Raw genomic sequence first — 14,689 nt, 5'->3', positions numbered from 1 at the left:
TTTTTTCATTGCAAAATTGGAAATGGGACTGAGTGGCCTCTGAAGTCCCTTCCAGCTCTAGTTCTATGTCTTTATACTATAATATAGAGGACATAATCCAACTAGAGAGAAGGCAAAGATCCATTAATTGAGACTTTGGATGGGTTGGGGGAAGGGCAAACCTGCTTGTTTACAATCCTTGACACACCGTTGTCTTGGCAATGCAGGAACCTTGTGACGCCCCTCCTTCTATGACATGCTCCTCTGCTGAGCCTATAAAAAGGGTGCGCTCAGGGCACTCAGCGTCCTTCCCCTCCACGACCTGCCCCTCTCAACAACCCCTCCCCTGCTCCCCCCCCCCCCCCCCCCCCACCCCCGCCCCCGTCCCCCCTCAGCACACACACTTAGGGCCAGCCATTCCACTGCCCTTCCTTTCCTCACAGCCACTATAGCCCGCCACGCGCCAAGCTTGGCGAAGGCTGGCAAGTCTTCCACTGGGTCTGAGCTTTCCTCACTCGGGGGTCTGCCCCATCCTCACTCCTTTTTCCCCACAGTGACATCAAGGCGTGAGTCCCGAGTACCTGGGAGCCGGGCCGGACATCGCTGCGGCTGCGGCCGCCGGCACCACCACGGCAGCCGCCTTCACCTTCGTCCTTACTGCTGTGGCTTCGGCCCAAGATCAGCCACTGCGTGGAGACTTTGGGGTAAACCTTGAATTTTTCCTAGTACCCAAAGCCTGCCTGCCCCAGGCAGTTGGCCCCCCAATGGGTGAGGGCGGAGGGTTATATTGGGGATTGGCCTGAGTATATTATTTGTGTTGTGCCCTGGGTATTCTGAGATTTCAGTGTACTTAATGTTCCAAACAGTCCCAACTCCCAGAAGGCCCTAGTGCTCTACGTGGGTGCTGGCCCCCAGTGGGTAAGGTTATATTAGAAATTGGCCTCCAATATTATCTGTGCCCTGAGTATTCTGAGATCAAAATGTACCTCACGTTCCAAACAGTCCCAACTCCCCGAAGGCAGCATTCTGTGTGGGTGCTGGCCCCCCAATGGGGTAAGGGGTTATATTTGGGATTGGCCTGAATGTATTATCTGTAACATTCCAAACAGTCCCAACTCCCCAATGGCAGTGCTCTACATGGGTGCTGGTCCCCCAGTGGGTGAGGGGGGAGGGTTATATTGGGGATTGGCCTGAGTATATTATCTTGTGTTGTGCCCTGGGTATTCTAAGATCTCAATGTACCTCACATTCCAAACAGTCCCAGCTCCCCAAAGGCAGCACTCTAGGTGGGTGCTGGCCCCCCAGTGGGTGAGAGCGGAGGGTTATATTAGTGATTGGCTTGAATATTATCTGTGTTGTGCCCTGGGTATTCTGAGAACTCAGTGTACCTCACGTCCCAAACAGTCCCAACTCCCTGATGGCAGCGTTCTATGTGGGTGCTGGCCCCCCAGTGGGTAAGGGGTTATATTGGCCTGAGTATATTATCTGTGTTGTGACCTGGGTATTCTGAGATCTCAGTGTACTTAATGTTCCAAACAGTCCCAACTCCCAGAAGGCCCTAGTGCTCTACATGGGTGCTGGCCCCCCAATGAGTGAGGGCTATATTGGGGATTGGCCTGAATGTATTATCTGTGCCCTGTGTATTCTGAGATCTCAGTGTACCTAATATTCCAAACAATCCCAACTCCCCAATGGCAGCATTCTATGTGGGTGCTGGCCCCTCAATGGGTGAGAAGGGAGGGTTATATTAGGGACTGGCCTGAGTATATTATCTGTGTTGTGCCCTGGGGATTCTGAGATCTCAGTGTACCCAACGTTCCAAACAGTCCCAACTCCCCAATGGCAGCGTTCTAAGTGGGTGCTGGCCCCCCTAATGGGTGGGGGGGAGGGTTATATTGGGGATTGGCCTGAGTATATTATCTTGTGTTATGCCCTGGGTATTCTAAGATCTCAATGTACCTCACATTCCAAACAGTCCCAACTCCCCGATGGCAGCGCTCTAAATGGGTGCTGGCCCCCCTAATGGGTGAGGGGGGGAGTTGGCCTGAGTATATTATCTGCGTTGTGCCCTGGGTATTCTGAGATCTCAACATGTACTTAATGTTCCAAACAGTCCCAACTCCACGATGGCATCCCTCTATGTGGGAGACCTTCATCATGAGGTGACGGAGGCTATGTTGTACGAGAAGTTCAGCCCGGCAGGTCCTATCTTGTCTATCCGTGTGTGCCGAGATGCGGTCACCCACCGCTCCCTGGGATATGCTTACGTGAACTTCCAGCACTTGGCTGACGCAGAACGGGTGATGACTGACATGAATCTCTATATCATCAAAGGTAAACCTGTCCGTCTCATGTGGTCCCAACGAGATCCATCTCTCCGGAAAAGTGGCATAGGCAACGTTTTTGTTAAAAACCTGGAAAAATCCATCAACAACAAATCTCTATATGACGCATTCTCCAGCTTTGGCAACATCCTCTCCTGCAAGGTGATTACTGATGACAACGGTTCCAAGGGTTACGGTTTTGTGCATTTTGAACATCGAGAATCTGCCGAGAGAGCAATTCAGAAAATGAATGGGATACTTCTGAATGATCTCAAAATATTCGTTGGTCACTTCAAATCCCGTAAAGATCGAGAATCTGAATTAGGAGCACAAACCAGAGAATTCACCAATGTATACATCAAGAACTTTGGAGAGGATATGGACGAGGACAGGCTGAGTAAGATCTTTGAAAAATTTGGACCTACACTTAGTGTAAAAGTGATGAGGGATGACTGTGGAAGATCAAAAGGTTTCGGATTTGTCAACTTCCAGAAACATGAAGATGCACAAAATGCCATCGATAACATGAATGGCAAGGAGCTCAACGGAAGACAAATCTATGCTGGGCGGGCTCAGAAAAAACTAGAGCGACAAACACAACTTCAACGCCACTTTGAACAACTAAAACAAAATAGAATTGTCAGATACCAAGGTGTTAATCTTTACATAAAAAACCTAGATGATGATATTGATGATGAAAATTTGAGAAAAGAATTTTCATCATTTGGAACGATCACCAGTGCCAAAGTTATGATGAATAATGGTAGGTCCAAAGGTTTTGGTTTTGTATGTTTCTCTGCTCCAGAAGAAGCCACCACAGCAGTAACGGAAATGAATGGTAGACTTGTAGCAATGGGCCTTTGGGTCGCTTTAGCCCAGCAAAAGAAGGGAACAAAGCCCATTCCCAACCAAATGCCCTTCGAGGATGGCCGCGTCCAAGCCATCCACCTAGGTCCACCCGGCAGGAGCTTCCTCGATTTTTAACCTCTAACACAAAGCCAGAGCCGGGGAGCATACTATTCTCCCAACCACTTTGCTCAGCTAAGATCAAGCCCGCACTGGTCTGCCCAACGTGTGAGATCCCACTCTTTCCAGACCATTACAGGACCTATCCACCCAAAATTCTTAGAACCTTTGGGTCCCCACGTCAACTTCAAATGTCAAAACTTGTTGTCAAAGTCACCCGGGTCAACATGGGTGTATTCACAATTCAACATCATATGCAATTCAATATTCAACATCGGGTTGTATCAACTTCAAAGTTCCCATCCTTTTCAACTTACATATGTCAACATCGGTGTATCAAAATTCAATGTCGTCGCTATGTCAACCCTATGTCAACCACGGTTTCAAGGGAAACAACTCAAAGGGTTACTTCCCCAGAAAACATTGAGACCCGGTCCCCCAGGACTAATTTTCCCAACGAGCCCAACTAGCGTATAAATATCAGGTGCTAACTCAATCATTACCAATTTTTGGATCCGCCACGTTCCCAACTGACCGCAATTGTTGCACACCCCCAGGGCAAGAACCTGCAATACCTTCAACATCAACTGCCCTTCCTCAACCAAAAAAGGGTCGGGAAAGGCTTTTTGATTCAGGATCTTCCACCCTGGCTGGCAAGAACCCAGGAATTTATGTAACAGAATTAATTCTTCGATGCTTAATTCTGAATGTTCCTTAAAAATAAGTGGTATGGGCCCAGGCTCACAATGAGAAAAAGCCCCCGAATGTTCCATTCGAAATAAGTAAACATGGCAGTTCTGGGGCTAAAATAAGAAACGTTCCCGGCTCCTCTTAAGTGGGCGGCCATTCTGCGGCTCAAGGAAAGAAGACCTTCCCAATGTTCCATTTGAAAAAAAAGGAAGCTATGGCGTTCTGGGCTCACAAGGAGAAAGACCTTCTCCCAATTGTCTCCATTCGAAAATAAGTGAAGCTATGGCAGTTCTGCAGGCTCACAAGGAGAAAGACGTTCTCCTGAATGTCTCCGTTCGAAAATAAAGCTATGGCAGTTCTGCAGGCTCACAATGAGAAAGAAGCCATTCTCCCGAATGTCTCCATTCGAAAATAAGTGAAGCTATGGCAGTTCTCAGGCTTCGGGGAAAGACGCTCGAACCCGTTGAAAATAAAGGCTATGGCAGTTCTGGGCTCACGGAGGTTTCCCAATTGTTCCATTGAAAAAAGTAAGCTTGGCAGTTCCGGGGTCCGGGACCATCCAGCAGAAAGGTAACAATGCCCCCAACATGGCTTCAATGTGAAAACAACACGAAAACCCCGGGAGATCACCAAAAAGAGAAACTTTCATCAAGAAAACATCCAAAGGAAAAATTCATCCAAACCCTCCAAATGGAGATAGAAATTAAAACAAGGGATGTTTGAAACTTGAATGGCGGGGGAATTCTTTTAAACTCATATGTTTAGATTACTTTTATCCTAATCAGCCGGGGAAAAAGACTGATTTTAGCACTCCTGCCAAGGTTGATTATAGCCTGAGACTGGGCCCCTTGGGATTCTTATTGTTTTCCCTAGAGGGAAACCCCCTTTTTAACAAGACTTCAAAAACCTTAGACCGAGGACAAAGAGTTAACTGATAGCCAGGCCCCAAAGGAAGTGTTCAGGAACCAGATTGCTTAGCTCTGAAGGTCATATGCCCCAGGTTACACTTAACAAACTCAGCTAGCCTTAGCAAACATGTAGTCCAAACCCCTGCTGTAGCAGAGGCAGAACCCAAGGCCTAGAGAGAATTAACTAGCACAAGATGTCATACAACCAGGTTCACATGCCCAAACCAACACGCCCCTGCTCACACAGGCCCAACCTCCACGGCCATGCTCAAACAGCCCTGCTCATACACCCCCAACCTATTACGGTCCTGCTCACACATCCCTGCTCACACAGGCCCTGCTCACACAGTCCTGCTCACACAGGCCCTGCTCACACAATCCTGCTCACACAGTCCTGCTCACACAGCCCCAAGCTTTACACCCTGCCACACAGGCCCGCTCCCAGCCCGTTTTACACCCCTGCTCCAAGGCCCACCCTCGCATCCCTGCTCACACAGTCCTCCCGCACATCCCAAGTTTCACCCCTGCCCACAAGCCCCTGCCAACCCCCTGTTCACAGGCCCTGCTCACAGTCGTTACACACCCTGCTCCCAGCCCCTCTTGCCAGCCCAATTATTATTTCCCCCAAGGCCCTGCTCACACAGCCTGGCCCCCTGCTCAAACCGCCCACCCCAACCTTTAACCCCGTCACAAGCCCCTGCTCACAGCCCGTTATTACCCTCCTCCCCCCACCCAATACCCTGCCAACAGTCCTGCTCACCAGCCCCTGCCACAAAGCCCCAACTTTAACGCCCCCTCCTCACACTTACTGCTCACACAAGCCCTGTCCCAGCCCCTCACCAGTCCTGCTCACAGCCCAACCCTACCCCCTTTTCCACAGGCCTGCTCACACAGCCCAAGTTATTACACCCCTGCTCACACAGGCCCACCCTCACATATCCCTGCTCACACAGGCCCTGCTCACACAGTCCTGCTCACACAGGCCCTGCTCATACAGGCCGTGCTCACACAGTCCTGTTCACACAGGCCCTGCTGACACAGCCCAAGTTATTACACCCCTGCTCACACAGCCCCTACTCAAACAGCCCCAAGCTATTATGCCCTTGCTCACACAGTCCTGCTCACACAGGCCCTGTTCACAGGCCCTGGGCATCATAATAACCTGCTCACACAGTCCTGCCTCACACAGCCCCGCCACGCCTGGCTCACCCAGTCCCTGGTTCAGGCTGCTCTGCTCACAGTCCTGCCTGCCAAAGCCCCAACCTATTACACGCCTGCTCACACAGGCCCTGCTCACACAGCCCAAGTAATTACACCCCTGCTCACACAGGACCACCCTCTCATATCCCTGCTCACACAGTCCTGCTCACACAGTCCTGATGACACAGCCCAAGTTATTACACCCCTGTTCACACAGGCCCTGCTCACACAGTCCTGTTCATACAGGCCCTGCTGACACAGCCCAAGTTACTACACCCCTGCTCACACAGCCCTACTCACACAGCCCCAAGCTCTTATGCCCCTGCTCACACAGGCCCTGCTCACACACCCCTACTCACACAGACCCTGCTCACAAAGTCCTGCTCACACAGGCCCTGCTCACATAGTCCTGCTCACACAGCCCCAACCTATTATTACACCCCTGCTCACAGGCCCTGCTCACAGCCCAAGCATACACCCTGCTCACACAGGCCCACCCTCACATATCCCTTTCTGCTCACACAGGCCCTGCTCACAGTCCTGCTCTGGCACAGGTCTTGCACTATGCAGGTCAGCTCAAACAGTCCTGTTCACAGGCCCCTGCTGACAGCCTGTTATTACACCCTGCTCACACAGCCCCTACTCAAACAGCCCCAAGCTATTATGCCCCTGCTCACACAGTCCTGCTCACACAAGCTCTGCTCACACAGTCCTGCTCACACAGGCCCTGCTCACACAGGCCCTGCTCACACAATCCTGCTCACACAGTCCTGCTCACACAGCCCTGCTCACGCCCTGCTCGTGACAGTCCTGCCTACACAAGCTCTTGCTCTCACACAAGCTTGCTCACACAGTCCTGCTCACACAGGTCTTCACCATACAGGCCGTGCTCACACAGTCCTGTTCACACAGGCCCTGCTGACACAGCCCAAGTAATTACACCCCTGCTCACACAGCCCCTACTCAAACAGCCCCAAGCTATTATGCCCCTGCTCACACAGTCCTGCTCACACAAGCTCTGCTCACACAGTCCTGCTCACACAGCCCCAACCTATTACACGCCTGCTCACACAGGCCCTGCTCACACAGCCCAAGTAATTGTATAACTCTGCCCACACAGGCCCAATTGATTATATCCCTGCCTCACACAGGTCTCTGCTCACAGTCCTGCTCACACAGGTCTCTCAGCCTATACAGGCTGTGCTCACACAGTCCTGTTCACAGCTGGTAAGTCTCTGCTGACAGCCCGTTATTACACCCCTGCTCACAGCCCCTACCAAACAGCCCCAGCTATTATGCCTGCCTCACACAGTCCTGCTCACACAAGTTTCTGCTCATTGTAGTCCTGCTCACACAGGCCCTGCTCACACAGGCCCTGCTCACACAATCCTGCTCACACAGTCCTGCTCACACAGCCCCAAGCTATTACGCCCCTGCTCACACAGTCCTGCTCACACAAGCTCTGCTCACACAAGCTCTGTTCACACAGTCCTGCTCACACAGACCCTGCTCACACAGTCCTGCTCACACAAGCTCTGCTCACACAGTCCTGCTCACACAGCCCCAACCTATTACACGCCTGCTCACACAGGCCCTGCTCACACAGCCCAAGTAATTACACCCCTGCTCACACAGGCCCACCCTCACATATCCCTGCTCACACAGGCCCTGCTCACACAGTCCTGCTCACACAGGCCCTGCTCATACAGGCTGCGGCTCACACAGTCCTGTTCACACAGGCCCTGCTGACACAGCCCGTTATTACACCCTGCTCACAGCCCCTACTCAACAGCCTCCCATTATTATGCCCTGCTCACACAGTCCTGCTCACACAAGCTCTGCTCACACAGTCCTGCTCACACAGGCCCTGCTCACACAGGCCCTGCTCACACAATCCTGCTCACACAGTCCTGCTCACACAGCCCCAAGCTATTACGCCCCTGCTCACACAGTCCTGCTCACACAAGCTCTGCTCACACAAGCTCTGTTCACACAGTCCTGCTCACACAGGCCCTGCTCATACAGGCCGTGCTCACACAGTCCTGTTCACACAGGCCCTGCTGACACAGCCCCAACCTATTACACGCCTGCTCACACAGGCCCTGCTCACACAGCCCAAGTAATTACACCCCTGCTCACACAGCCCCTACTCAAACAGCCCCAAGCTATTATGCCCCTGCTCACACAGTCCTGCTCACACAAGCTCTGCTCACACAGGCCCTGCTCACACAATCCTGCTCACAAAGTCCTGCTCACACAGCCCCAAGCTATTACGCCCCTGCTCACACAGCCCTGCTCACACAAGCTCTGCTCACACAGTCCTGCTCACACAGGCCCAACCTATTACACGCCTGCTCACACAGGCCCTGCTCACACAGCCCAAGTAATTACACCCTGCTCACACAGGACCACCCTCCCATATCCCTGCTCACACAGTCCTGCTCACACAGTCCTGATGACACAGCCCAAGTTATTACACCCCTGTTCACACAGGCCCTGCTCACACAGTCCTGTTCATACAGGCCCTGCTGACACAGCCCAAGTTACTACACCCCTGCTCACACAGCCCCAAGCTATTATGCCCTGCTCACACAGGGCCTGCTCACACACCCCTACTCACACAGACCCTGCTCACACAGTCCTGCTCACACAGGCCCTGCTCACATAGTCCTGCTCACACAGCCCCAACCTATTACACCCCTGCTCACACAGGCCCCGCTCACATATTCCTGCTCACACAGGCCCTGCTCACACAGCCCAAGTTATTACACCCCTGCTCACACAGGCCCACCTCACATATCCCTGCTCACACAGGCCCTGCTCACACAGTCCTGCTCACACAGGTCTCTGTTTCACAGGTCAGGCTCAACAGTCCTGTTCACACAGGCCCCTGCTGACACAGCCCAAGTTATTACACCCCTGCTCACACAGGCCCTGCTGAAACACCCCTGCTCACACAGTCCAAGTTATTACACCCCTGTTCACACAGCCCCTGCTCACACAACCCTAAGCTATTACACCCAGGCTCACACAGCCCCACCCTCGCATATCCCTGCTCACACAGTCCTGCTCACACAGCCCCAACCTATTGCACCCCTGCTCACACAGTCCTGCTCACACAGTCCTGCTCACACAGCCCAAGTTATTACACCCCTGCTCATACAGCCCCTACTCACACTGTACTGCTCACACAGGCCCTGCTCACACTGTACTGCTCACACAGGCCCTGTTCACACACTCCTGCTCACACAGGCCCTGCTCACACAGTCCTGCTCACACAGGCCCTGCTCACACAGGCCCTGCTCACACAGTCCTAATCACACACCCCTAACCTATTATGCCCCTGCTCACACAGGCCCTGCTCACACCCTCCAGTTATATACCCTGCCCCACAGGCCCACCTCGTGATATCCTGCTCACAGTCCTGCTCACAGGCCCTGCTCACACAGCCCCAACCTATTACACCCCTGCTCTCACAGTCCTGCTCACACAGTCCCAAGCACACAGCCCAAGTGACAGCACCCTGCTCACAGCCCCTACTCACACAGCCCAAGCTATTACGCCCCTGCTCACACTGTCCTGCTCACACAGGCCCTGCTCACACAGTCCTGCTCACACAGGCCCTGCTCACACAGGCCCTGCTCATACAGCCCAAGTTATTACACCCCTGCTCACACAGGCCCACCCTCGGATATCCCTGATCACACAGGCCGTGCTCACACAGTCCTGCTCACACAGGCCCTGCTCACACAGTCCTTCTGACACAGCCTACATACACCCCTGTTCACAGCCCTCACCACAGCACCAAGCATATAACTCTGCCTCACACAGGCCCTGCTCAAAAAGGCCCTGCTCATACAGGCCCTGCTCATACAAGCCCTGCTCCCACAGCCCCAACATATTACGCCCCTGCTCCCACAGCCCCAGCTATTACAACCCTGCTCACACAGGCCCAACCTATTACGCCCCTGCTCACACAGTCCTGCTCACACAACCCCAACCTATTGCACCCCTGCTCACACAGTCCTGCTCACACATTCCTGCTCACACAGTCCTGCTCACACAGCCCAATTTATTACACGCCTGCTCACACAGGCCCTGCTCACACAGTCCTGCTCACACAGGCCCCTGCTCACAGCCCAAGTTATTACACCCCTGCTCACACAGCCCCTACTCACACAGCCCCAAGCTATTATGCCCCTGCTCACACAGGCCCTGCTCACACAGGCCTGCTCACACAGCCCAACCTATTACACCCCTGCTCACATAGGCCCTGCTCACACAGCCCCAACCTATTACACCCCTGCTCACACAGGACCACCCTCGCATATCCCTGCTCACACAGTCCTGCTCACACATCCCAAGTTATTACACCCCTGCTCACACAGGCCCTGCTCACACAGGCCCTGCTCACACAGTCCTGCTCACACAGGCCCTGCTCACACAGCCCAAGTTATTACGCCCCTGCTCACACAGGCCCACCCTCACATATCCTTGCTCACACAGGGCCTGCTCACACAGTCCTGCTCACACAGGCCCTGCTCACACAGTCCTGTTCATACAGGCCCTGCTGACACAGCCCAAGTTATTACACCCCTTCTCACACAGCCCCTACTCAAACAGCCCCAAGCTATTATGCCCCTGCTCACACAGGCCCTGCTCAAACACCGCTGCTCACACAGTCCAAGTTATTACACCCCTGTTCACACAGCCCCTGCTCACACAGCCCCAAGCTATTACACCCCTGCTCACACAGGCCCTGCTCACACAGCCCAAGTTATTATACCCCTGCTCACACAGGCCCACCCTCACATATCCCTGCTCACACAGGCCCTGCTCACACAGGCCCTGCTCACAGGGCCCTGCCCCACAGCCCCAGCCTATTATGCCCTGCTACCACAGCCCCAGCTATTACAACCCCTGCTCACACAGGCCCAACCTATTACGCCCCTGCTCACACAGTCCTGCTCACACAGTCCTGCTCACACAGTCCTGCTCACACAGCCCAAGTTATTACACCCCTGCACACAGCCCTGCTCACACAGTCCTGCTCACACAGCCCAACCCATTGCACCCTGCTCACACAGTCCTGCTGACACAGCCCAAGTTATTTCACCCTGCTCACACAGGCCCTGCTCACACAGCCCAAGTTATTACACCCCTGCTCACACAGGCCCGCCTCCCATATCCCCTGCTCACACAGCCCAAGCACCCCTGCTCAAACAGTCCCACCCTTGGATATCCCTGCTCACAGGCCGTGCTCACACAGTCCTGCTCACACAGGCCCTGCTCACACGTCCCCAGCTATTATGCCCCTGCTCACCCAGCCCCAACCTATTACATCCCTGCTCACACAGTCCTGCTCACACAGGCCCTGCTCACACAGCCCCTGCTCACACAGCCCCAAGCTATTACACCCTGCTCACACAGGCCCTGCTCACACAGCCCAAGTTATTATACCCCTGCTCACACAGGCCCACCCTCACATATCCCTGCTCACACAGGCCTGCTCACACAGGCCCTGCTCATACAGGCCCTGCTCCCACAGCCCCAGCCTATTATGCCCCTGCTACCACAGCCCCAGCTATTACAACCCTGCTCACACAGGCCCAACCTATTACGCCCCTGCTCACACAGTCCTGCTCACACAGTCCTGCTCACACAGTCCTGCTCACACAGCCCAAGTTATTACACCCCTGCACACACAGCCCCTGCTCATACAGGCCCTGCTGACACAGTCCTGCTCACACAGCCCCAACCTATTGCACCCCTGCTCACACAGTCCTGCTGACACAGCCCAAGTTATTTCACCCCTGCTCACACAGGCCCTGCTCACACAGCCCAAGTTATTACACCCCTGCTCACACAGGCCCGCCCTCCCATATCCCTGCTCACACAGCCCAAGTTATTACACCCCTGCTCAAACAGTCCCACCCTTGGATATCCTTGTTACATAGCTGTGCTCTACACAGTCCTGCCTACACAGCCCTGCTCACACGTCCCCAGCTATTATGCCCCTGCTCACCCAGCCCCAACCTATTACATCCCTGCTCACACAGTCCTGCTCACACAGGCCCTGCTCACACAGCCCCTACTCACACAGCCCCAAGCTATTATACCCCTGCTCACACAGGCCCTGCTCACACACCCCTACTCACACAGGCCCTGCTCACACAGCCCAAGTTATTACACCCCTGCTCACACAGGCCCACCCTCACATATCCCTGCTCACACAGGCCCTGCTCACACAGTCCTGCTCACACAGGCCCTGCTCACACAGGCCCTGCTCACACAGTCCTGTTCATACAGGCCCTGCTGACACAGCCCAAGTTATTACACTCTGCCTGCCAGTCCTGCTCACACAGCCTGCTATTACACCGCTCACACACAGCCCTGCTCACACAGGTCTCGCTCATTGCAGTCCAAGTTATTACACCCCTGTTCACACAGACCCTGCTCACACAGCCCCAAGCTATTACACTCCTGCTCACACAGGCCCTGCTCACACAGCCCAAGTTATTACACCCTGCTCACACAGGACCACCCTCGCATATCCCTGCTCACACAGGCCCTGCTCACACAGTCCTGCTGACACAGCCCACGTTATTGCACCCCTACTCACACAGGCCCTGCTGACACAGCCCACGTTATTACACCCCTACTCATACAGTCATGCTCACACAGGCCCTGCTCACACAGTCCTGCTCACACAGGCCCTGTTCACATAGCCCAAGTTATTACACCTTGATCCCACAGGCCCTGCTCACACAGTCCTGCTCACACAGGCCCTGCTCCCACAGTCCTGCTCAAACAGGCCCTGCTCACACAGGCCAAGTTATTACACCCCTGCTCACACAGTGCTGCTCACACAGGCCCTGCTCACACAGTCCTGCTTGGTACAGTCCAGCTCACAGCCCTAACCTACGCCTGCTCACAGGCCCCGCCTGGCACAGCCCAAATTATACCCCTGCCTGCACCACACCATATCCCTGCTCACACAGGCCCTGCTCACACAGGCCCTGCTCACACAGTCCTGCTCACACAGCCCAAGTTATTACACCCTGCTCACACAGCCCCAAGCTATTACACCCCTGCTCACATAGTCCTGCTCACACAGGCCCTGCTCACACACCCCTGCTCACAAAAGCCCTGCTCACACACCCCTGCTCACACAGCCCAAGTTATTACACCTCTGCTCACACAGCCCCTGCTTACACAGCCCCAAGATATTACGCCCCTGCTCACACTGTACTGCTCACAGTCTCTATTCTACAGTCCTGTTTCACACAGTCCTGCTCTTACACAGCCCTGGGCCTCACAGTTCTGTTTCAAACAGGCCTGCTCACATGAGGCTGCTATTACACCCCTGCTCACACAGTGCTGCTCACACAGGCCCTGCTCACACAGTCCTGCTCACAGTCCTGCCTCACAGCCCCAACTCCATTACACTTCACCACACAGGCCCTGCCCACATGCCCAAGTTATTACACCCTGCCTTGCCACAGGCCCACCCTTGTATATCTCTTGCTCAACAGGCCCTGCTCACAGCCCCAACTCTATTACACCCCCTGCTCACATGTCCCATGACACAGCCTGTTATTACACCCCTGCTGACACAGGCCCTGCTCACACAGTCCTGCTCACACAGGCCCTGCTGACACAGCCCAAGTTATTACACCCCTGCTCACACAGCCCCTACTAACACAGCCCCAAGCTATTACACCCCTGCTCACACTGTACTGCTCACACAGCCCCAACCTATTACACCCCTGCTCACACAGGCCCTGCTCACACAGGCCCTGCTCCCCACAGTCCTGCTCACACAGCCCCAACCTATTACACCCCTGCTCACACAGGCCCTGCTCACCCCCCCAAGTAAACCCTGTCACCGTCCTGCCCTCCACCCCTGCTCACACAGTCCAAATTGCTCAAAGCCTCCACAGAGCCCCCAAGCTATTATGCCCCTGCTCCACTGCTTTCACAAGGCCCCCACACAGCCCCTGGTCACACAGGCCCTGCTCACACAGCCCCAAGCTATTAAGCCCCTGCTCACACTGTCCTGTCAACGGCCCTGCCCACAAGTCCTGTACACCCCCTGCTCACACAGCCCCAACCGCCCCGTACATAGCCCAGTATTCCCCTCTCACACAGGCCCAACCATTCCTCCTGCTCACCGTCCTGTTCCACGCCTGCCCAGGTTATTACCCCTGTCCACAGGCCCTGCTCACAAGCCTGTTCAACGGCCCTGTGAACGAAGATTACCCCTGCTCACACAGCCCCTCCCCACAGCCCCAATTATTTGCCCTGCTCACACAGGCTCTGCTCACACACCCCTGCTCACACAGTCCAAGTTATTACACCCCTGCTCACACAGGCCCTCCTCACACAGCCCCTGCTCACACAGCCCCAACCTATTACACCTCTGCTCACACAGGCCCTGCTCACACAATCCTGTTCACACAGTCCCCAAGCCGTTTTCATGTCACACAGCCCGTTGTTAAGCCCTGCTCACAAGTTTCCACAGGTCCCAGGCCCAACCTTTAACCTCTGCTAACACAGGCCCTGCTCACAACCATGCTCACAGTCCTGCTCACAAGCCAAGTTATACACCCTGCTCACAAG

The 14,689-nt window shown here is 54.3% G+C and overlaps 1 protein-coding gene across 1 annotated transcript; it reads left to right on the top strand.

The window, feature by feature from the left end:
* Positions 1-359: 359 nt before the first annotated feature.
* LOC100924794 (polyadenylate-binding protein 4-like) lies at positions 360-13,769 on the top strand. The gene is given in 3 exon segments (XM_031945054.1): positions 360-683; positions 2,093-3,462; positions 13,603-13,769. Coding segments are annotated over 2 exon segments (1,524 nt in total). The 5' UTR covers positions 360-683; positions 2,093-2,105.
* The last annotated feature ends 920 nt before the right edge of the window (positions 13,770-14,689 follow it).

Source organism: Sarcophilus harrisii, chromosome X (genome assembly GCF_902635505.1).
Source record: "Sarcophilus harrisii chromosome X, mSarHar1.11, whole genome shotgun sequence".
In the NCBI taxonomy this organism is placed as follows: domain Eukaryota; kingdom Metazoa; phylum Chordata; class Mammalia; order Dasyuromorphia; family Dasyuridae; genus Sarcophilus; species Sarcophilus harrisii.
This window is presented reverse-complemented; position numbering and strand designations above follow the sequence as displayed.